Below are 24,163 nucleotides of genomic sequence, written 5' to 3' on the forward strand. Positions count from 1 at the left end.
CAGGGTTTTGAATGACAATTTTAAAGTTCAGGGGCTGCAACCCAAAATAAGCAAAAGCCTAAATCACTTGTTTTGGTTAGAGTACACTGTTGGACACTGTAGGGCAAATGGCCCTAGAAATATACTTAAAAGGATCTCTCTTCCCTCCTGTTGTTATATCTGCATATTTCTGTGACTCCTCTGCTGAGTTTTTTGCTTTTAGCCACAACATCTTTTGTGTTGTCTGTTGGCTCTTTTCTGTAACCCTCTTTTCTCTCACTTCACTCCCTGAATACTACAAAACAATTAGAGTTAGAGTGTCTAATGATACTTTTAAGGAAAGGGGACTAGAAAAGCCAGTTTACGCTCATGGGCCTAAGCCATGCAGTCCTCACATCATTCACTTGTCTCTTGCTACACGCTCTGTCTTTGTCCACACATCAAATAGCACAGGGGCCAATATACTTAATGTTTCTACACTTACACTGGATTCATGCGGGAAGAAGTTCGGACTGGAAGTTTTGTGAAGGAAACATTGCAACAGCACTTATCAAAAATAAACTGTATGATTAAAAAACGAACACTCAAAGATATTCTAGTTGATTAATATCAGCCTTCTCGTATTTAAAACACTGTTCACATGAAGCACTGGGTTGATCATCTATCCATAAGAATGATGATCGACAGTTCGAATGCAGGTGAAGACTCATTAAACATCAATGTTGTTCCTTTAGTCCTTTTGTCTCATACACTCTTTGCTTCCTTTATCTGTTTGCAACAAAGAAAGGCTCTTTTCTCCTCTCCTCATGTCCACCACTTTCTCTTCTTTTCCCCCTCCTTCGATCATATATTCTTCCTTCTTTTCTACTCCCCACCCTGTTCATCTTAGGAGTCTCGGTTGTGTGTCACAGGGATGTCTATTGATCCACCGAGCAGCAGGGAGGCCAGAATAGAACAGACACAGCAGGTTGGCAGCAAGGTGAATGACAGGTCAATCCATCTGTATCTGTGTGTGTGTGTGTACGTGTGTGTCTGGCTGTCCATCCAAACTCCTTGAAGGTGCCCCATTAGACACAACTTAAGACCAATGAAGGCACCAATTCAGATATACAATATATGCTGTCTGAACATACCCATACATTACTCAGAGCATCCCATACTCATACATACCCCAATGATACTGAGTCCTTTGAGGTAGTCCATCCGTGGCTGGGCCTGGGGAACACAACCTGCTACTACCACCTTTTTCTGCTGTTCCTGGGCTTTTCTGTATCAACAAATGCAAAGAAAAAAAAAGCAGAAGAGATTAATATTAGAAGATAACATGGCATTTTTGCACCAACACTGTGCATAATTCCTGCCAAATGTTTTTGAATTCACCAAGTGAGAAAACTGTAGTACAAAAGACTGCTGGCCCCATACCAGCACACTGCTGTTTCAAAACTATACAGTAGGTCAACCTTAATTTCTAATGGTTCTGGACTGGCCACTTTATGACCACTGTGTTACACGCTTCCTCATGTGACCATCTGCATGTATGTAAGAAGGGAACTTGACTATAACATTTGTAAAGCTAACATAATAGCTGTAATAATGAAATAGCAATATTCAGTGACACGAAAGGAAAAATTAAACGTGCTATTCTGAGATAAACACTCAGCAGGTACTTAAATCTGTTTTCCTGTGGCATGAATGAGATAGCGGCTTGATGGGGCCCATGAACACACACAATTTGGAGGTGAACCTCCAAATGCCAAACAAGTAGCAGATACTCATGTCAGTTATGGTCAATGTGGTAAAGGGACACAATGTTTGTGAAAGTTTCTTGCTACAAGGAGAACCATGCTTGTTTTCCCCAGTGGCATGTAAGCTATTCCTTCATGAAATCTCCATGAGAGAATGGAGAAGAATTTACTCAAGGTAAATCCCATGGTGCCGACTCAGTGTGTGTGACTAAGATAAATGGTAAGTATGTTATGTCTGGTCAAGCAAGCAAACATAACAGGTTTTTTTTCTAAAATTGGGTTTGAGGTGAGACCTGTTAATTTTTCTGTGGTAAACAATAAAGATTACTTTAGTTGTCATCATTACTTCCATACGTTGGTCACATGAATACAACTGAAACAGTTCCATTACTACTCAGTAATCTGCTGATGAAGGCCACAAGATGTGGCTGAAAGCTCTGAAATAAATCTAGTAAGTGACCTTTTGTTTTTTGCCAAACTAATCCTATAATATAGACCAACAATGTCTCTTTCAAAACATTTAAAGTGGCATTGTTTTCTGTTATGTCTAATTATAATCATGATCAACAAAGAGGCTAAAACTCAGCAAGTCACAGCTTGGGCTCAACATGTGCCACTGAGAAATCACACATTGTTTATAAATAAGGAAAGAGCTAGTTGACATATAAGCATGAGAACAGCATGGTCTCAGTCCCTAAATGACCGAGTAAAGATCCCCATGTTAGCCCAGCATTACCCTACGTGACACCCTGCTGGCTCTTTAATGTCCCTGGAGCCAGACTATCGGTATGTACATTTACTGTCACAGAAAACAATGGGTTTCATGAAAATATGTGCTACAGTGTACAAGATGCAGTTAATACATACTGTTTAGTCATAGTACAACACATTATGCGCACTCATATGTGTGCATGTGTATAAGAGGAAGGAAGAGAGAGGCAAAGTGCCAGACGGGTTAATTGTGACAGGTATAACAATGAATCAGTACAGCCCATGTCTCAAAGTTTTGATGAAAGTATGAGTATAATACGAAACACATCAGATGAAATTCACAACATTGCTTTTCTTACAAAGCATGTCGCCATGACCCACATTGCACCACGTGTTAAGGAATTGTCTGAACAAGAAGGAAACCAGATTGTGACACTTCATGAAGATGGAAGACAGTACAAGAGCATCAGTAGGCTACTGAACATAAGCCAAAAGAAAGTTGCAAAATTGGTGATTCATCATTCTGTACACATGGCATCCAAAAAAGAAAACATTGCACACAAATCAATACAAAACTACAAGATTAAATTCTGCCAAAGAATGTGACCTGGCTTGATGAATATTGGCTGCACATTCTTTGGTCAAATGAAACTAAAATAAATATTTTTGGATCTGATGGGGTCCAGCGATTTTTCCATGGACCTGTCCAGGACTACCATAGTAACTGCATAGTGCCAACAGTGAAACATGGAGGTGGGAATGTGCTGATACGAGGCTGCATGAGTGAAAAAGGTCTAGAGAAGATGTCCTTTACAGATGGAGCTGTAAATACAAGTTTGTATATCCAAATACTGAATGAAAAGATGTCTCCCAGTCTGAAGAAGCAGGAGAGTCATTTTCCGATCCCAAAAACACTTTCGACGAGGTCAAGCTAAGCTAAGCTTTCTCCAAAAAGTTGCAAGATGTGTTGCTAGGTGCTTTTTGGAAAGAAGTTGCTAAAGTGATAAGTTGGCAACACCATCTTTAAATGCCCCCCCCCCTCCCTTCATTCTTCTTGGGATTTGGCTAAAAACAAATAAACTGTATATGGACAGGATTTTTAAAATTTTAGTGATTTTCAGTGTATAGGGTATTTTACAATGACTTATTATAAGAAAATGAAAAGAAGAATTCCATTTTCAAGATGATTTGAATTAAAAAGGGCTGGGCACATAGCAAAATAGTGTAGCTAACCACTAGGAAAGTGTGTGTGTTTGAGTGTGTGCCTGTGTGCACGTTGATGTACTGTATGTGAGTCTGTATGTCACCTCCAGTTAGTGGCAGTGAGATTTGAGACACTCGGTCTGTCTGACAAAGGCTTTTGGAAGAGCTGCCCAGACTCCGCCATGAATCTTTAATAATGAAGCCTCCTGACAGCTGGAGCGAGAGAAGGAGGGAGGGATGGAAGGGTGGGGGGGCATGTAAGTGAGGGAAGAATCGTGGGAGGACAGAGGAGGAGCAAGGAAACTGGATGCAAACTGTCAGTTGTGTTTTAATTCAGACTGTGTTTGTATTCTTCAGCAAAACAAAGACAGATAGTGATGGGGGTGGAGGGGGTGTGTGAGAGAGCAAAGTAAGCAGGGAGAGAGAAAGGTGAAGGGAGACAAACAACTCTTTTCAAAGCCAGTTTACATTGTCACGTGAATGAGGAATGGAGGGATAGATAAAAGCTAAAGTTGGTGAGAGATCAGTGGAGGGATGAAGGGAAGAAAGATAAAGGCAAATGCTGAAATGTTTTTATGATTATTTTGATTATTCTGAGCTGTTTGTATTATTCAGGTTTATTTTAGTATCCTCATCTTTACTTCTAAATCTAACTCTTTATTGGCACATAAGTGTTGAGCAAGTAACAACAAATCACTTAAGATGCCAAAAAAGATAAAACAAAGAAAGAAGAAAGTCTGTTGGACATGATGCCTCACCACAGAAAAAAAATGTTTCAACAGCACATTCAGAGAAACTGTACTTCTATTGATCCTAAGAAATGCACATTTTTATTGTACATGTGCGTTCAGGCCTTTCCCTGTTATTAAAGAAGGTGAGCAATAACATCCCCCTACTACAACACGCTGTTCTGGTGTAAACAGATCCTGAAAACAGGCAGAGGCAGAAAGGGTTGTACAGTAGAATATCATGACGCTAGTAAATACTTAAAGGTGGAGCGATGTAAACTTTCAAGACTGGGAGAAGTGAGACAGAGGAAGCCAAAAAAAGGCATTTATCTGCTTATAGTAGCATGTTCTCCTCACTCTGTTCCTCATGAAGAACTCACACTGGCATCACTGCACACACAGACACACACAGACACACACACACACACACACACACACACACACACACACACACAGCAGGGGTGCGTCTGCATAATTCACACCGTCTCCTGCCAAAATGCGCCAAACGTTCCTTTAATGCGCTACTTGCTCCCCGCCCACAGACTCAGAGTCCTAGCTGACACAGCGAGTAAGCAGACAGCGCTTGATCCGTCGCCTCAGCGCCCCAGGGGGAACAGGCCAATCACGTCGCACACAGTTCCTGGATGGGATGAGATGGAATGGGATTATGTGATGCAGTTGCCGTGGTGATACTTTTGAGCCCGACTGAGCGCTCGCTGCCAGTGACCCGGACCAGAGCAGATGTCCCCTGAGATCAGAGGACGAGGTGTGCTAGCACACGCGCGCACACACACGTTTCCTTGGCTTCCTTGGCACCTCGCCATAAATCTTTGTGGCCCCCTGTCAACTCTGTGCTCTCTATAGCCTCAAGACCACACACTCGCACCCACACACATGCTCTGAACATACTCTACATATGCATACCAATGGTCACCGATGACAATGGCAACAGCGTATAGTAATCTATGCATACATGTATGACCTCTGTGGTATATATGTATGGTAGGGACGGCTGTTCTGTACATACTGGTTTTTAACAGCTGAGTGGACACACTGAATCAGCCAAATTAAACCAGACTAAATGTCCAACTGAATTGATCAGGTTGACTTGGAGAGGCCCCTTGCTGTAAATACGACATTAAAATAACTCTAGGCATTTCGATGGACCACAGTGCATGACCTATATACAGGCCTTTTCAACTTTCTCAAAACAAAACTTGAAGTGAAGGAGATGCCCATCCGTGGATAATGGCAGTCTTCTATCGCGCCATTTACATGACTGCAGCTGAAATGTAGTGACATCATCATATAAATACCCCACAATGCTGATGTTCTCAAAACTGCCACAAATGTGTCACATCCTAAATCCCACATGGACACACCCAAAGTCAATGTTATAAAATATGACCAGAATTTCTAATAAAGCCATTACAAGTATTCATCCGTTGTCCCAATAAATGACAGCACAGTGTTCATGGTGCCTGGTTTTTCCAGTACAGCTAACGACTTTGTCCAGAAGGCTGGATTTTTTTTCCATTTCTGTAGTCATCATAAAGCATAATCACTAACTCCAACAGAAAAACCTAATGTCCTTTCAAGTTATCTACATTCAAACCAAGACAAACATTTGATGCAAAAACACAAAGAACCAAATGGAATCGAATGAAGAACTATTTTTTTGCAACACCGACCTTGTCGGGACCAGTAGTCCTCATGGGAGCCAAACCCAGGTTCTAATGAGACAAAAGGTTATTTCTGAAGTCATGGTTGAGGTCAGGGATAAGGTGTGAATTGAGGTTACGTTAAGGTTAGGCCTGAACTGGTTATAGTTTGGGTTTGGCTGTCCACAATGAATGGAAGTCAATTCAGTGTTATAACGAGGACAGCTGCACATACGTGTGTTAGTTAGCACGTGCGCGTGTATGTGTGTGTCTGTGTCTGTGTGTGTGTATGTGTGTGTGTGTCCTCTCAATGACTCCTCCTGCTGCTAAACACCCTCAGCCCTATACAGATAGCTACATTGGGGAGGGTGATCTCATTACACACACAGAGCTAGCCATATGCTCCATAACAAACATGTTGCTTAAAGGATGAGGTCATACTGATAAGAGTAGGGAGGAAAGGTTGTGTAACTGAGATGTACAGATCTACATCATGGTTACCTCCATGTGCAACTTAACACAACAACCTTTGTCTAGGACCCATCCTGTTACAAAACTGTCTGAATAACAACATTTTATTGATTTTGTTTGATTCTACAGCAAAAGTAAAAATTGAATTTAGTATAACCGATATATTTTTATTTCATTCCTACTTTCTCTACCCCCCACCCCCCACCCCTCTCATATTTCCGCTGTCCTTGCTCCTCAGTCTCCTCTCCTCCCCTCCCTCTTCCTCTCATCTGCACTCTGACAGTTGTTTCTGGCTGAGTTGACAGCGAGCCAGCCAATCAGCACACTCCTGACCTCTCTACATTAGCATAAGCAGCAAGGGGCAAGGTTAAGTACCCATCAAGCTTCAGTAATTAAGATGTGAGCTGGTGTGTGCACTGTGCATGGGGTGTGTGAGTGAGTGAGTGAGAGAGAGATAGACTAAATGTATTCAATCTTCCACTTCCAATATTTTCCACTTCTCCTCTCCTACTTATACAACAGCAGTCCTGCACTTGGTCACTGTCCCAGTTTCAATTCCACAATGGCTGTTACAATCCAATGCAATCCTTTAACTTACTTATCGTTGATCTACTGAGAAGACAATAATGTATGTTTATTTGTTTAATGTGTTATTCATTTGCATATTTATTTTCCTGTGTGTTTCGGTCTTGCAGCAGCCGCATCAGTAGGAGATGCATCTCCAACACTTGCTGACAGCCCAGACTGAATGGATGGGGAGAAAACACACTCTGTTAGTCTAATGGAAAATGCAGCTTCTCCTCTGCGAAAAAGTGTTCTGGAAAAGTTTACCAAAACACCTGTCAAAATACAAACAGTATAAATAAAACAGCAGCTAACTCTGGGCTTATGGGATCTGACTGCCAACAAACAAAACTAAATGAAAGCTGTTAATGTACCAGACCAGGGGCGTCTAAGAAATGTAGCTGGAAGGGAGAGAGAGAGAGAGAGGGGAAGAGGGAGAGAGGAAGAGGGAGAATAGCATGAGGGTGATTGACAGAAAAACTGTCAGAAGGACGTCTTTATAAACAGGTAAAAAGGAGAGAGAGGAAGAGGCGAGGTAGTACTGAGTGCAAAACAGGAAGTAGCTGCTGGTTAGAGAAAGTGAGGAGGAACAAAAAAAAAAAAAAAAAAAAAAAAAAACATAACATGAAGCAAAGGGAGAGTCAGTGAAAGTCTCTACGTCCCATCAATCCCAGTGTATAAACTTCCAGTTTAAAAAGTAACCTTCTAATGTGATAGGCTTTCGTTATGACATCCTGTCTGAGACTAAGCTCGTCTGGATAAGAGATTTCCCAAAATAATTTCCCAAATTATTCTTAATTATGAAGAAAAAAGAGGATGCAATTTATCTTATGGGGTGTGATGGAAAAATAATGCAATTAGAGGAACAAAAGACTCCTTCAATGGAAAAATCTTGACAAAGATTCCCAAATGGTTAACTGCAGTCATCTTTTATGTCCTCTGAATATATTGTATATATTTTATTTAATTATCTGTATGGGATAGTATACATTAATCAATAATGATATTTTGGAAATGGGGGGCAGCTTAAAAGCTAATTTGCACTTGCAGACCAACACAACTTAAAAAAGGCCTGTAATGTCTGTAATAAGACACAATAGAAAAAAAGTCATAATTTGAAGCATGCATCTTTCTAAAAATCTAGACAGTGAGAAGTGGAATATGTCAGAGGGAAAGGGAAACAAGGGAGTGAGAACTACTAAGTAAAAGGAACAAAAAACACCGGCCAAGAGCAGAGATCTTCATCACCAAGTGGGGAGAGGGAGAGGAAGGATGACAACAGGACTCAAAAGGAAATAAAGGAGGAGGACGATAGCTCTGAGGCAACGAAGGAAGATTGTGATTGAGGGATGTGAGAGGGGTTTGAGAGGTAAAGCTGCAGAATCCCCTGGGATCTCTGTCTTTCTCTCTCACACACATACACACATCAACTGCTGTTGTGTTTCATAGGATACCAAGAGCTGATGTCCATAAAGAGACACTGAATGAGAAAAAACCTGAAATGAAAAAAAAAAACAGCTGAAAGCAAAAGAAATAAGAGCAAGGTAAAAAAAAAAAAATAGAGGAAAAGAAAAGGGATGTCTAATTTAATCAATACAAGATAATTACATGAAAGTAGGTCTATAAAAGTGAGTTATGGTAAGTGATGTCCAAGACAAAATAGATTTGGGCAGCCTAAGCACCTAAGACAAGTTGCAAAGGCCTGATTGCCTCTCTTGGTTTTCAATCTACATCTACAAAAGACTTCGATAGTAGCAGAGAGATCAAGATAAATCTGGATCACCACAACCATAACCATGCCCCAACCCACATGAAAACACAACCATATAGAAGAAAAAAGACCTTTGACTTGATTTCAGTTCTCCACCTTTATTGCCAGCATGGTTAATAAAGGCATTCATGTTAGAGCTGCGTTTTTACAGGATACAGGCAATCTGTTGACCAATCAATATGCCTATAACATGGCTAGTTTATGACTAGCTCACATGGCCTACGGGTATAACAGAGATAGAATGCAGCCCAATTGTCAACATGGGCCTAGTAAAGGCTGGTCAGAGGAAATGCAAGGCTTTCAGATTATGGCCTTTTTAAAAAAGAAAATGCCTCACACACCTGCCCAGTGCTGTGAAATGGATGACATCTGTCTTGTAAAAATGAGTTGAATGTGTGATGAATATTGCATTACTGTAAATGAGTTGTATTTGTCGCTTGAATGCTTCATAATAGAGAAAATGCTGATAAAAAAAAAAAAAAAAAGGCAGGAGTGATGGCAAAGGTCCAGACAAACATTCATACACACATATGTGCAGGGAATTGCATTAAAGATGATCACTTGACTGAACCATGAAAAGGGGAACCCCAAAGCTGAATCCTGCTAGGAGTCCCATGAGTCCCATCTCTCATGCAAAGTCCTACTACTGTAGAAGAGGGTGTTATGGGACAATGATAAGGGAGCAACCTCTAAGCCTGAGGTTGTTGTGGAGAGACTGCTGAGTGAAGAGTTTAGGGGACAACACATAAATATGAGAGTAAATGTTCACTGGGTAGCAATGAGGAATTATCTTACCAAAACAAAACTACATGCTTATTAGAACAAATGTGAGCAGGAAGTCACTATGCACAGAGTTGATTTGGAAGAATAGAGGAAGGAATAGAAGCATTAAGTGTTTCAGTGGAGATCAGTCTTATGTGTTGACTATTGCAGATTATAAAGGGTTTGTGCTGCAAACAAACCACCTAACTGAGGGGTTTTGTCATTTGTTTAATGTACATGCGTAAAACACACACACACAGCTTGTGTTTGGAGCACTGGCACTTGTGCATTAGTGGGGCAGCTTCAGTCTCGGACTAAACAGGTCATGTCACAGGGCACACACAGGCATTTATCATTCAGAGCCACAGCCACTCCCCATGAGGCCTTTCACCTCTGTGTGAATCAATCTGAAAACACATGAGCATGTGTGTAGGCATACATGCATTTTCCTGCCTGTGTGTAGACATGCTTACATGTGTGTATGTGTCCATGTGCACCTGTGTGTGTTTGTGTGTTTTTGTGCAATTATTTTGATCCCGAAGTGGAGACGAGGGGGAAATCCAGGCTAAGATGACAGGGGTGAAAGGACATTCCTGGTTGAATGAATCCACACAAAATTAGTCCAAGCATAAACAATCATGATTGGTTTCAAGGTCATAAATTATTACAAGGAAGGGTTTGGAAAAGTGGAACGGCACATGCTCAGTGACCTGGAATGAATCAACAATCTCTGCAAATCAAAAAAAAAAATGTATCTTCAGCCCACACAAAGCTAAAATAATCAAACAAGTAGGGATTGCAAAGCAGTATCCAACCTTCACCTGTTAAACTTTTAATATGTCCTAAAGACTCCTTAGAAATAAGTTACTAACCTGTGGTTAGAGGTTACTAACCTCTGATTGTCCACTTAGTTATGCTGAAAATAGAGGGATAAAAATCTGTAGGACTAGGACATATACTACTTCAGAGTAGTAATTGATTACAGTGTGATATAACTAAAGTGAGAGACAGATATTCACGAGACAGAATGAGTCTGCACCGTATGTATATATGGATTCACAACAGTACTGAATTCAAAACCCCACAGATCCATGCTTTGCTTTAGCAGCAGTGTGGTGTGCCATGGTAGCATTTGTTCCAGTGTGCACTCACAGCGGGAGACATCAGCACTGGCCTGTGATATTATGGCTTGGCCTAAAAGCAGCACCAAATTGTGATAGCTTGCACACTTAACTGAGCTGTGTTTTTATGGTTAATTCACTGGCCTAATGTGTGTGGTCAGTGGACTGGAGACAAAGCATCATTCCTAAAAGATCTGCTAATCTGGTAATCAAGACAATTTGGAGATTAGCTTCACTTCAGTATTTCTGTTCTTATTTTCATCTAACAGACTGCAAATCTCATTGTTTTCTGATCCTCTCTCCTTCGCTATCACAGCTGTAATTAAGTCCTCACTGCCTTACTGTTAAAAAGACTAAATAAAGAATGAAAATATAAACTGAAGTTGTGAGCTTTTTCACTACTAAATAATTGCAATGTGTCCATTTACACACATTTTCTAGTGTGTATGCATGTGTTTCTTTATACCTACATGCATGTGTATTGCATATGTGCAATCTACACATATATGTTTTTGCGAGTTGGTGCACTGTGAGTTATTTATGATATGTGAGCACGCATGTGAAAGCATATATGTGAGTACATGTACAGTACGTGCGTTAGGGGACTATGCAGACTATGGGAGTCTCATTATAGAGCTACAAAGTCCAAGCATCTATTCAGCCTGTTAATTTCCCAGCTGAAGTCTTTTCCCACTCGGAGTCTGAAGTGGCTCCACGGTGCCTCATCAGTCCCTCTAAAAGGCCTTCTCATTTAACCACAGTGCCTTATTTATTCTAAATAACATTCCTTTAAAAGCCAAAAATGCAGTGTGCACAAAGCCAACTGTCTGATTAAATTGCTAAGCAGGACCCCCTTACTTGGTAAAAATTAATTTATGGAATGTTTAAAAAAGGAATTATTTTTCCCCTACACACACTCCTCTCGTCTGAGTCGACACCAATTAAAAGGAGGATTCAAGGTAAGGTTCATTACATTAGAAAAGAGAAGAGAGGGAGGGGGGTTGTTAGAAGAAAAAAGGCTTTACAAAATGAGGAGGTGATTTTCAAAATACACTTGGCTTGTTAGAGGGATAGCGAATATTTTTCTAGTTGGGAATGAACACAGGTGCCTCAGTCTCTTTTGTTGAACCACATTTGTTACATCCCTCTCCCTCCCTCTCTCTTTTTCACACTTTGAACTAGCGAACATCATATTCAATAAACATCTAGATTCTGTGATCTAAACATATGTAAAATGTTTTATTAGATCTGAATGCTAAAGTCACATTAATGACATGTTTATACGTTACATTAAAATATTTCAAGACATACCATCTACACCACCTGTCTACATCACATTTAGAACTCAATGGTGCTTATTTAAGACCATGTGTACTATGAATCTCAAATTAGAGTACAAATGTAGATAAACCTCTGTACTAAAGGATTTTTTATATATGGAGGTTGATTCTTACTGTATAAATCCTTATAATTTTGCATTATAATATTCAGGGAGTCCTCAAAAAGTCTTTCTAGCCTCTGGACTATTCAAGAATAAATGTACATTAGAATTTTATAGATCTTTTGCTTGGAAAACGATCCCTTATTGCTACCACAATAAGGTGTAAAGAAAGTTACATTTTGTAAAAATCATTATTAAGCTGCACATTAATATTGTTATTGTTGGTAAATACGAGTTTGGAGATGTAAGGGTGAACCTTTTGAAAGTCAGATTCAATAAAAGTTGTAATGACTTTGAATACTAAACAAAACACTGGATAAAAACAAAGTTTACAACACATGTGCCTAGGTGGTACCTTATGTGTCATGAACACACAGCCAGAAATACATATATGTACAACAATTTATAATCAAAAGTCACTGTTAAACCAGTGATATTCAGGAAGCCAGGGAATGTACAATAGTCTATATGCCACATGTGGCCTCATTCCCCACAGCAATATCCCTTCCTTCCATATCCAGCTATCTGTCTGTCTGTTTGCAGCACCTCAGAGGTTAAGGACTGCCCCGGGTATACTAAGGCACTGACCCACGGTCCCCATGCCTCACAGAGGTTGGCATGTGTGTTTATTTCCGTGCATCCATCATTCTTTGCACATAAACTGTATATACACCTATGGCCAAGTTGTAAGCCTTGGGCTTTTGTCACTCCAAATACTGTTTGGTGAAATTGCTTCTTGGCTGGAATGCAGCACCCAGTTCATCTGCTGGTTAAATAAAATTAGAAACATGCCCTCCTAAATGAAGTTCAAGTTGCTTTGCTGACAACATCTTCAAGGCATAAATGTACACACCCACAAAAAAATCTGGCTGCAGATGATTATCAATACACAAAGACAACCACACACATCAACATAAAATATACAAAATCAAACATACGGTATGTCTTATTTTACACTTCAACTTCTTTATGTTACCTCCATCATCCTCAAAAAACATTTGTTTCACTTTCTCTCTCTCTCCTGCATCCTTCTCCTTTTCAAAGTTGACCAACCATTCACGCTGTCACCTGCTCTCTACTCCTATCCTTTCTCTTCCAGTGTGCATCACTTCTAAAATTCCCCCTCAGGGTTTAAGCATAAGGCATGCAAAGGTCAAAAGTTCTTACTGTCATCTTGCATGACTTAATGTATATCAAGCATGTCTCTATACTTTAACATATGGAATGTGGATGTGACAACTATTGAAAGAGACTTTGAAAGAGTGTCTGTATCTTCATCAGTGTGTATGTGTTACTGCCAAGTTTCTCAAATAATTCTGCTGTCATTTGCCACCCTGAAGGTGCATGGAGGAAGAACACACTCATTCAGAGGAGGAAGAGAATGTCATCTTTTATAACTTGCAGCTAGTATAAAGTATCTCAGCAGCTCAGTAATTTCCAGGTCAATGCTTGTTTAGCTAACACCAGCTGAAAAAGCCTCTGGGATCGTCAGCTAAAAAATACAAGACCACAGCTGAACAGGGAAAATGCCAAAAGCTTACAGGTGCTCCTCTGGAGAACACAGACACCTCTTTCCTGCCGTTGCCCTTTTCTCTCTTTCAGTTGAGCATTATGAATAAATGATTAGGCATGTAGAGACAGCTTGTTGAAACAGACGTTAAAGGCTTTCTACTCTGTGTGGGTCAACCTGTGTGTGTGTGCGCGTGAGTACATGGTGAATATGCATTTATGTAATTTGTGTGTATGACAAACTTCGCTGTGTCCACAGTGTATTTGTCTGTTGGTGAATAGGTCTCGGCTGATCATGTTTCAGCGTTACAGGGTTTGGTTCAGTGTCAAATCCCTCTGTGTGTAACTAAAGATACTTGATAGGAACACGGCAGCTGGTGTGCTGGCTGCTACACACACACACACACACACACACACACACACACACACACACCTGCCATCTGAGTCACTCAGTCTCTCAGGCATTCTCACCCTCTTACATGCACACAAACACACACTAAATCAGCGTGCATTATGGCCTCCCTTATTTCAAAGAACAAGTGTTTCAAACTAGTTGGAACATGAAAGACGGATATGACTAACCCAGGCAGTTTGACTGTATTTGAGAGGGAGAGAGAGAGAAGAGAGGGAGATAGGGAAAGGAGGGGTGGAGCAGCAGGTGTTGTGTGTGCGTGTGTGTGTGTGCGTGTGTGTGTATGTATGCGTTTGTGTCAATACAGGTGAACAGAGGGTCAGTGCACTACTCTCCATATGCCATCTGTCAGATCAACTACATCTCACGCTGACATTTCCCTACATTGAGTAACAATGTTAAACCACCAAGATCTAAATCCAATGCATTCACCAGAGCAGACATATGTTGACTAAATGCCAAGTTTACACAACGTTTCATTTATTTATTTATTGAGAAATGAGAAAAAGCAGCAAATCCTCACATTTGAGAAGCTGGAACCACAAAATCTATGGTGTTTTTGCTCAATTACACGGGTTACATGATGAATTGCTCCTCATATTTTTGGCTAATTAACTTTGTCAGCCAAGTAACTGACTTAACCTCTAATTGTTTCAGCTAATAAAAATTCTTCCTCTTTTCAGAAATTCCCTAATATATGGACATAATTCCAGATTCACACACTGACAGCTTAGTGCTGCCCTGTGCAACAACAATCTTCATCTGCTATCTACCATGATTATGTGGTTATTAATAGGATGCCTATCAAAATTTCAAACAATCTTGTCACCATAGAGCTGCTCTTTGATCAATCAAAATGTGCAGGGCTGAAAAACACAACACTCACATCAAGCATACATCACCCTAGGTCTTCCAACATGAGCTCATTTAAGTTACAAACCTCAGTCAGTTCAATTCAGCCCTGAACTGTGCTTGACTCCCTCATTTCCATGTCTCCCCCAATCTTTTCCTTCCCTTCTCCATCATTCTCTCTCTCTCTCTCTCTCTCTCTCTCTCTCTGTTGCAATGCAAGTCCTAATGAGGTGCTAATGAGATTCAGACTCCTTTTCTGAATCAGATTACAGTGAATTATGTATAAAGCTTTTAAGTCATTGCTTTAAATTTACACAGGTGGCCTGTGTAGCAACATGACACCGACAGCACAGTGACGGTGCTGATTTTTTTTTTTTTTTTAACGGACATCTTAGTATAAAAACATTAATTGCTTTTAAAGGCTGTTGTTATTATGTAAACAACAAATCCAAAGTAATTTAATTAAAATGCAATTTAAAAAATCCTTCACATTGTAGTTACTAAATATTTTTGTTAGCATTAGTTTGTTTGTAATACTTATAATACTAATAATGAAATGCTGGACAGGCATCTTAATTTTGGGTGCCGATGCAATCCTGATAAATCATTTCTAGACACAACCCAGACATGAGACGGGGCTTGTACACTCTCAGAGCATGGCTTTCCAGAGGAGACAGGTTGACACTTCTATACATACAACAGCATACGGCAATATCTCACTGGCCCAGGGACCTGAACTGTGAAACAAAAGACAAAAGAGAGAGAGAAATGACATGGCAAAAGGTGGAAACATTAAGGTGAAAGATGAGAAAACTAGAGTCACCAGAGTGTGTGAGGGTGCAAAAGTGGAAGCTAAGTGAGGGAGAGGATGATAGGCAGAGAGAGGTAATGGTGCGACCTTGTGAAAGCCTGCCATCGCCTGCTGGGAGAAAAATTACCTGCAGGAGATAGCCAGAGCTCCTGAAAACGCATCAGCATCCACCTCTCTCTACCCTGTAGCTCCCTTTCACTACCTCTTTAACTACTCCCAAATGAGGAATATGTTACTTGCTCGAAATAACTAAACTTAATTAAACTGGAATAGAAATGACTCTGGTGGGTCCTCTGCTTTCATTAATTAGGAGCGAAATAACCTCACTCTCATTTACTCCTACATTTCATCCATCTTTTTATCTTTCTTTTCTCCCCTCTTCCTACCTCTCCTCCACTGTAATTTGTCTTCATCTATCTCCTTAGCTGTAAATTCGATTTAATGTGCCTTATTACTGCAAAATTTGAGAACAGTGTTTCCAAAGCGTCAAGGTCACCAGTTTCGCATTAAATTTGTTTCATGCTAAGCGCGCACCACAACAAATAGTGTCAACTTTAACATGATAATCTCAAAAGCAAGATTTGTGTGTGTGCATGTGTGTATTGGTAAGGTAACTACTTCTTTGTCTTTGTTGTGTCTTAGCAGCCTTTTGTAAGTGAGTCTGTATCTGGACATTTTCACCTTCAAAACATGACTAAAGTAAGAGGTTCTTTAATTTTCTAATAACACACAACTGTTACAGAAAATAATTAGATTATGTAATTTTCATTACATCAGTAACTAGTCTACTATAAATCTACATTTAACAAAAACAGTATTGTGAGTCTTTGTCTTGTACTCACAAATCAATTCTTTAATTCCACTGTGTACCTTAAAGTGGAAATCCTAAAGTTATCTTAATATATAATACATCATCAATACATAATCTGTGTAAAGTTTCACATCTGGTGTTAAAGCAGCACATTTACTTAAAGACACCTTTCACATGATGCTATTGAGAAATATAAATTGGCGGATTAGGATTTATTGAGGCTAAGGTTAAGTCGAACGTGGTTTATTACCGGGAGCGGGTGGTGGTGTTGATAATAGTCGGTTGCTAAGAGCTTCAGCCATGCATTGTCTTTATTAGAATACCGCTTCTGATGAGTACTTTTTCATTCTCTCGTGCTGAACTGCAGGCAGACTGAACCCTACAGTGACTTGCTATTGCAATGTAGTATTATGAGACAATGGAACTTTTAGGCAACTAAAAATCTAATTACACATTTATTAAACATGGAAATATAAGTTTGTTACATGCAGCTACCTGTGATTTATTGTGCAGGCCTGGCAATAACTGACAACTCATCACTTCCTGTGTTGCTCCATCATCCCCTCATCTACGTTACTTGTAAGTGTATCTCTGATTTCTCTCGATTGTATCTCCCATTCATGCATGCCCTGTTTGTCTACTCTGTCAGCGCTGTAAACCTTTTTTCTACCTTCCAACACAATTTATATGGTAGAATTGGTGATGTCCAATCTCACAGGAGGAAATTAACTTTGAAACTACTTTGTCCACAGGGCAGAGTACTTGTGCTGCTCCACTTACTCTCAGTGTTTAACCAAGAAACTAAAATGGGGGAGGACTTTCAAACAATGGTTGGTTACCTCAAAAAAAATTGGGCATAGCAGAAACAACTTAACCACCGGGAAAAAAAATAACCACCTTCTGGCTTACATCTGGTTTAATTTGTCACCCTGGGCCCAACACCCACACAGGCAGGCATATTGGAGGTTCACAAGAAGTGTGGCAACGAGAAAAAAATGTTCATGGTAAAAGACTGAACTGAACATTGAGAGAAAGGAATGAGTGAAGCAGGTGTTTGTAAGTAATGAAGGGAATTTCTGAATTCAATCAAGCCCAAGTGTGTGTGTGCCTGTGCGTGTGTTGTGTGTGTGTGTGTGTGTGTGTGTGTGCCCATCTTCATTTCTCGCCTGTCACAATATGGCAAGAAGGGTCCTGGGAGGCAAAGATCTGGCCTCCCAAATGCCTGAAGGGGAAACGCACACTCACACAGATGCACAGGCGCACATGCAGGGGGCTATCATGGGAAATAACTTCATACCAAATGGAGCTTTTCATGTTATTGATCAGGAACGCCCACTTTCTTCAGCTCATATTATCTTGGCACTATGAACCTGAAACTCACTGATATAATCTGTAAAATGTGAAAACCCTCAAAAACACAAAGTGCAGAAAGAACTGAAAGACTACTTTATCAGACAATGTTAGCTGGCATGTAAACTGCATTACAAAATTACCTGTCATCCACCAATAGCAAATATTGTAAAAAATAATAAATCACATTTACAAAATATTTACACAATCCAACCAAACAAAAACAAACCCCCAATATGATCAGTCTCTGCATGGCTTCAAACACATATGATGACATATGGACTAAACACCAAGACTCCCTGATCAATGAATGAGCAAAGCCCCACATACACAGCCAGGTGATTCATCACTAGCTGAGGAGAGCATGACCTCCAAAACCTCTTAAGTGACCTCTGACCTCTTCAATATGACCTTTCCAAAGGGTCGTTGTAGATTTATCAAACAACATAATGAGCATTACAGCCACAATCACTCTCTAATGTTCAGCTCACTCCCAGGAAAAAAGCGTAATATATAGGCCAAATAAAAACACCACCACCTTCTCAGCTTTCTACAGGGGACCTCCCCCTTCAACGTATTTCACCATTTTCTTATTATAGCTGTCAACTGACACTGTGTCTCAATCTTGCATTCCTGCCCTGCTGCTTCACTCTTTTATTTTTTTCCTTTTACCCTGTGTCTTCAATCCCCCCGTCCTCGTCCTTGCCACATATTGTACCACAATCACACACACAGTCCAAGTCAGTCACTCATGCCTGATACGAAATTGGTCAGTGTAAACTATAGCCGTCAGGTAATCATGCATTGCTGTGACTTAGGTCATCTTGCTGGTGAAACACAAGACTAACAAAGCTGTATTATTGACGTCTGTTCTAATTAACGGCCCGGAGGTTCTGTGTGACAGAATGTCATGACAGTGTTGTATCAATAACTGAGCAGTTTTGTTTATCACTTTGTGTTTATCGTTCTCTATATAATCTTTCCTATCCTTGGATACACGGCTTTATTAGCTGGGAGAGGTATGATTTTAAGTGTTACTGAGTCAGCTTTCATCCCTTTACTGGGAGGATGGATGGCAGTATTCCTGTGGCTACAGCTGTGCGGAACCAAACTAACACCTAACACCACAAAGGTTGGGGTCTCAATTCTCTGAAGTTACTCAAAAAGTAGATCGCAGCATTTTCATCGTCACGTTGAGGTCTCTCCACTTTAACACATAAGTACATATACACTTGTGATGCATTTTATTCCAAAAAAAAAAAAAAGAAAAAAAAAAGTTAAATATAAATGACAAAGTCGGGAATCATTATCCTACAGTATCCTACAGCAACTGTCTTTTCAGATGTAAAGCCTCTTCCATCCCTTTCCAGCTGTTCAATTCGAGTGTCAGTGGCGTCCAAATCTCTTAATAAGACATCAGTGTTTCCTGAGAAGTGTAAGAATCGCGTGACAAGTCCATCAACCCCCCCCCCCCACTGAGGGATTTATTGCCCCTTCATTTCTTTAAAGCTCAAACAACATCAAGACTGATTTGCCAGAAGGAGAGAAAACAGTTAACATGAAACACGGGTAATCCTGTCGTATCATAGTGGGCTGATACATACACTGTGCTATGATATCTGCTTGCTCTGGTTTTCCTGTCAGTCTCTGAATACAGTCAGTAAAGTAAAATATCAGTTATACAGCTCATAAATATTACATACATTCTGTTATTTATTTTATGGTGCATTGAATCACTGTTTAGCCACCAGTTATTCTTAAATGAAGAAATAACATAACCAATCACACTGAACATGTTTTTATTTTAATAAGCACCATTTTGGTTTGCTTATTAAAAAGAAAACCTCCAATTCCAATGTAAAGCCCATCATTAATAACAGGTAAGCAAAACTACACACAAAGAATTACATTTTTGAACTGCATTGTTTAACCCCTGTATTTTTATCATTTAAAAACCTCTTTAAGTGAACCCTGTCTCTTCTTTTTACACATAACCTTTCACCATTTCTTTCCCCAAGTCAATTATAGATGGCTGGTCCAATTTCTAGACTCAGGCTTTCACAAATGTTTAAGGCCCTAATCTAAAACTGCAAAATGAGACACCATGGTAGAAAACATATGGGCTGACAATTTGGCTTTAATTTTAAATCTGACTGACTTGATTGTGGAAAGAGATTTAAAACATTTTTCCCCACTCTTAAAATTCATAAGGTGATGACCTGACTTTCCTACTTTCCCTACCCATATATTATTTCCTACTTTTCACTCTTATCTTAGTCACATTCCTTTAGAAGTTGAAATGGCCAACATGATCACCGAGTCCTTCGATATGAATAAGAGATTCTTTAAAACCCCTCAACCAAACTCAAGCTCAATCCCTTTGCAAAATGCAGAATTTAACTTGGATTCAACTATGGCAACCCAGTTACTTGCAAAACACCAGGGCGAAAGGTCCTCCCTTTATCTTCAATCCTATATTAACTTGGCCTCTTATGGCTTAAATCCACAATCAGGGATCAGCGAAAAGGCTGGAGCACAGTGGGGTGCCTTAAGAGCCCAGCCGTCTGAACGGATGAAAGGCAGGAGCTGTTTGTGATTGCTGCTAAGGAGGACCTTATAAGGACAGCAACAATGTGACAGGCTGTGATTATGCAGCCATTTATTTCAGGGACCACTCATGCACACACATCCCTGAAGTAACAACTAAATAAGGACACTGAAGAATACCAGTTTGTTTTCCTGCAGGCTTAGGCTTTCTTCAGTTTGGGAAAAAAGCTTATATGACAGACAAAAATATATTGTGCATTATTTTCAATTCCTAAATGTAAGCAGCAAGCCCTAACGCTGTTAAATGCATGAAAGCCAAAAAACCTTAAATTTTGTTAAAAGGCGGTCAGTAGCATCCATGCTAATTAGTTAAAAAAATCAACAACGGTAAATGTCATCTCGAGTTATGTGTACAGAAAATTTGGGGATACATGTTTGCTCTCTCCAATTCCTAGATGCATCTTAATAGTTCATGTTGGCCAATCTTATTTGTGCAGAGAAAAGCAGCAGTAGTGGTATATGCATAACATATAGAAACAGAAGCCACAATAAAAGCTTGTTTAACTAGAGACTCTCTTGTGATGTGATCACACCAGCGCACCCATCTTTGAAAAGCCTTCATTTTGAGCTCAACTACGCACCTGTAAGGTTTCGTGGCAGTTGTTACGCTATCGCTCTGACAAATTCTGTCCACAGGCAGACAGACAAACACACCTGCCGAAGTTCTCAAAACCGGCTCTGTGGTAGTTGCCGCTACAGTAGGTGTCTCCAGGACCACATTTGGCAATGATATGACACACACAAGGTGAAAACAATACCAGCAACACTATCACAGCTGGCAACAAGATCCAGTTGGATGGTTGGAGAGGTTGTTGGCTCAGGCCTTTAGTCCCGTACTGTGAGCAGGCATACATTTTAGACACATACACACACTGAGGCTTGGACACCAGAGCCCCATACTGTGGTGAGCCATGCATTCAAACCCACTTTGTAGAGCAGATGTGACAGGTTGTTTGTGAGGAGAATTCAGCAACTCACACACACACACACACACACACACACACACACACACACACACACACACACACACACACACACACAAAATACTGTATACTCTGCATGTAAGCATCAAAATGCACATACAAATGAGCTATAGCATGGAATAAATCACTAAATATTTGAACCGAATAAGCCTAGCGATGCTGGGACATTGGCTCAAACACAAAACATGACTGAAATAATCACAACTACAAATGCTGTGCTGGTCCAGAGGTCTGCTGGTCCTCTAATTATCTCCATCACTGACAACCTCTGACTGCACCTGAAGGCAATAAAGGTCCTGTCTGAATATATATGTGTGTGTGTGTGTGTGTGTGTGTGTGTGTGTGTGTGTGTGCATGCGCACGCACACGCACGCACACACTTGTTCAAGGCACATTTAAAAATAGTGAGGAGTCAGGCAGTAGCTTAGCTTTTAGCTTAGCTAAAAGTATTTCTATTATTTTCAACGTTTTGTGTTTTGCTTCCAGTCACAAACACAGGCAGTGTAGGACCTGGATTTCACTTGCTTATCAGATGGTATTTTCAAAGAATGACCGAAAGAACATAACATAAACATTTCACTTAATCATATGTTTGTCTTATGAATATGTCTTACATATATATGGATTGTACTCTACTTACTGTAATAATTTTGCATTTAAGATGAAACTGCAGTTGACTCCCTTCAGTGACCCCTAAAAATTTTAAATGGCGTGTTCGGAGCAAAGATTCCCCTGTACTACTGCTGTTCTATGCAATGTCCATATTAATGTTCTGTCCCAATGGGGACCACATAATAGCATAACAAACTCTGACTTGACATGCCATTACTAGTACCGTATAAAATAGTTTTCACAGGCTGCAGAAATGAGAGGACATAATACCTGGTCTTTTAAAGCCGACAGAAGCTGATAAAAGTCAAGTCCGTTAGGAACAGGGATTTAAACATTATTAGCCTTTCATCACATTACATTCATCCCTTCTGATGCCTGCTTTGCCTATCACCTTTTCTGATAAACAAGCTTAAAAAGGGTAAGACTGTTACTTCACTTTCAGCATTCCTTGCATAAAATTGGGCCTGACTGTTGTTGAGGTTGAATGTCTTAGGGGTTAAGCAGAGATAAAAGCACCACAATCTAGCCCTACAGCAGGTGAATGATTTTAAGGGATAAGTTTGTTTGGTCTGGAATGCTAGATGCTGACCTGATTATTATAAGTATTATAAGTATTGTTAACAGAATCATGTTAATTTGAGTTAGATCAAAGTTGGAGCTACCCTGAATATGCATGATTTAACATAGCGGCAGAGAACCTACAGGACTGCAGCCTGGTGAATTATCAAGGCAAAGTTTCAGGCATTTACCTGCATCTTGAGCAGCTAATGGTGCCAACACCTTTAAATGCTGTTAAATGCAGTTGAATAAAAATCATGGAATATGGTTTATGTTCACCACAACATGGACAGGAGCTTATGAAATATCAGACAGATGTTGGAACACAAAGCCAAGCCTCGAGTCTCAGGGTCTTCACAATGACTAAATCAAACTACTGACATTGTTGTATTTGGTGACAAGAATACTTGTTTTGACCACTCAGTTCATACTGAATCACGTGTGACCTTAAGGAATTTCACCTTACCATCACAAGAACAGAACAGAGAAAAACAGGAATGCAGTAGAACACCACAGAACAGAAAAAAACTGAACTGCTAATAGCCTGCTTCATGAAGTCTTCATGTAATCCTGTCTATGATGGTTAATCTAGGGGTGAAGAGGTGAAGTCAGTAAAACAGGCACTGTCCCCAACCTCCATGCAACATTGTACAAGCATGTTATGGGTGAGGATTACCCTGAGTCTTCAGACTATGCGGTTTCCTCAGAGGACATGTTGGGTTCAGGAGTTCCTCAAAGTACTCCTTCAACCAGCATGGTTCTCATGCAGCCCTGGGCTCACCGAGGCCAATACATCAAGACACCTGAACTCTCTACTAGCTGCACTCCCTAAAACTCCTCTCTCTGTGTATGTGTTTTTCCCAATGCTATCTGTCAGTCCCTCTCTCCTCTCTCTCTCTGACTATTTTTGTGTCTGTATGCACCCCAAAATGTAGGCTAATGCCCTGCGGAACTGACAGATTAAATGCCAATCCCTGGGTTGTACCAAAACCAGCCCCAGGCAGCAAGCTGTGTGTTCAGTGTGTGTGTGTGTGTGTGTGTGTGTGTGTGTGTGTGTGTGTGTGTGTGTGCGCGTGGGTGTGTGTGTGTGTGTGTGTCTAGCCAGCCACAAATCCATGCCCGTGTGTCTGCTGGACTGCGAGAACATAGACATAAAACAACTGCCCTTAGTAAACAACTCTAAAGGTCACTGCAGATTTCAGATTGCTTATACCTCTCTGTCATGTCCTGATGAAAAGGAAACATTTCTGGCCTTAATGTCAGTCACTTTCGGAGTGTCAGTTCATTTAAAACATGTTGTAAGGCAAAAATAAACAGCTCTATGCATTATAAGCCCTGTAAAAAGAAAACGCTTCACTTGACCAGAGAGCAACGTCAGACCATTGAGTGATTCTAAGAAGAACAAATTAGACTAAAATATATTTATGTGACTGTGAGAGTGTGTGGTGTTATCTGAGGTTAGTCTCCGATCCATTATTAATGGAGCAACTCAGGCCTTGTC

General features: G+C 40.2%; 1 protein-coding gene across 1 annotated transcript in view; it reads right to left on the reverse strand.

Moving 5' to 3' along the window:
• Positions 1 to 1,149: 1,149 nt before the first annotated feature.
• Positions 1,150 to 24,163, reverse strand: part of LOC111657204 (threonylcarbamoyladenosine tRNA methylthiotransferase-like) — a gene marked incomplete at its 3' end in the record, with an annotated part of 64,884 nt that continues 41,870 nt past the window's right edge. Inside the window, exon 5 of the mRNA XM_023409296.1 lies at positions 1,150 to 1,246. Coding sequence (XP_023265064.1) covers positions 1,150 to 1,246 — 97 coding nt within the window. The remainder of the gene's footprint in view (positions 1,247 to 24,163) is intronic.

Source organism: Seriola lalandi, unplaced genomic scaffold (genome assembly GCF_002814215.2).
Source record: "Seriola lalandi dorsalis isolate HSWRI2012SDOR001 ecotype SW California unplaced genomic scaffold, Sedor1 jcf7180002054387, whole genome shotgun sequence".
NCBI classification, from domain to species: Eukaryota; Metazoa; Chordata; class Actinopteri; order Carangiformes; family Carangidae; genus Seriola; species Seriola lalandi.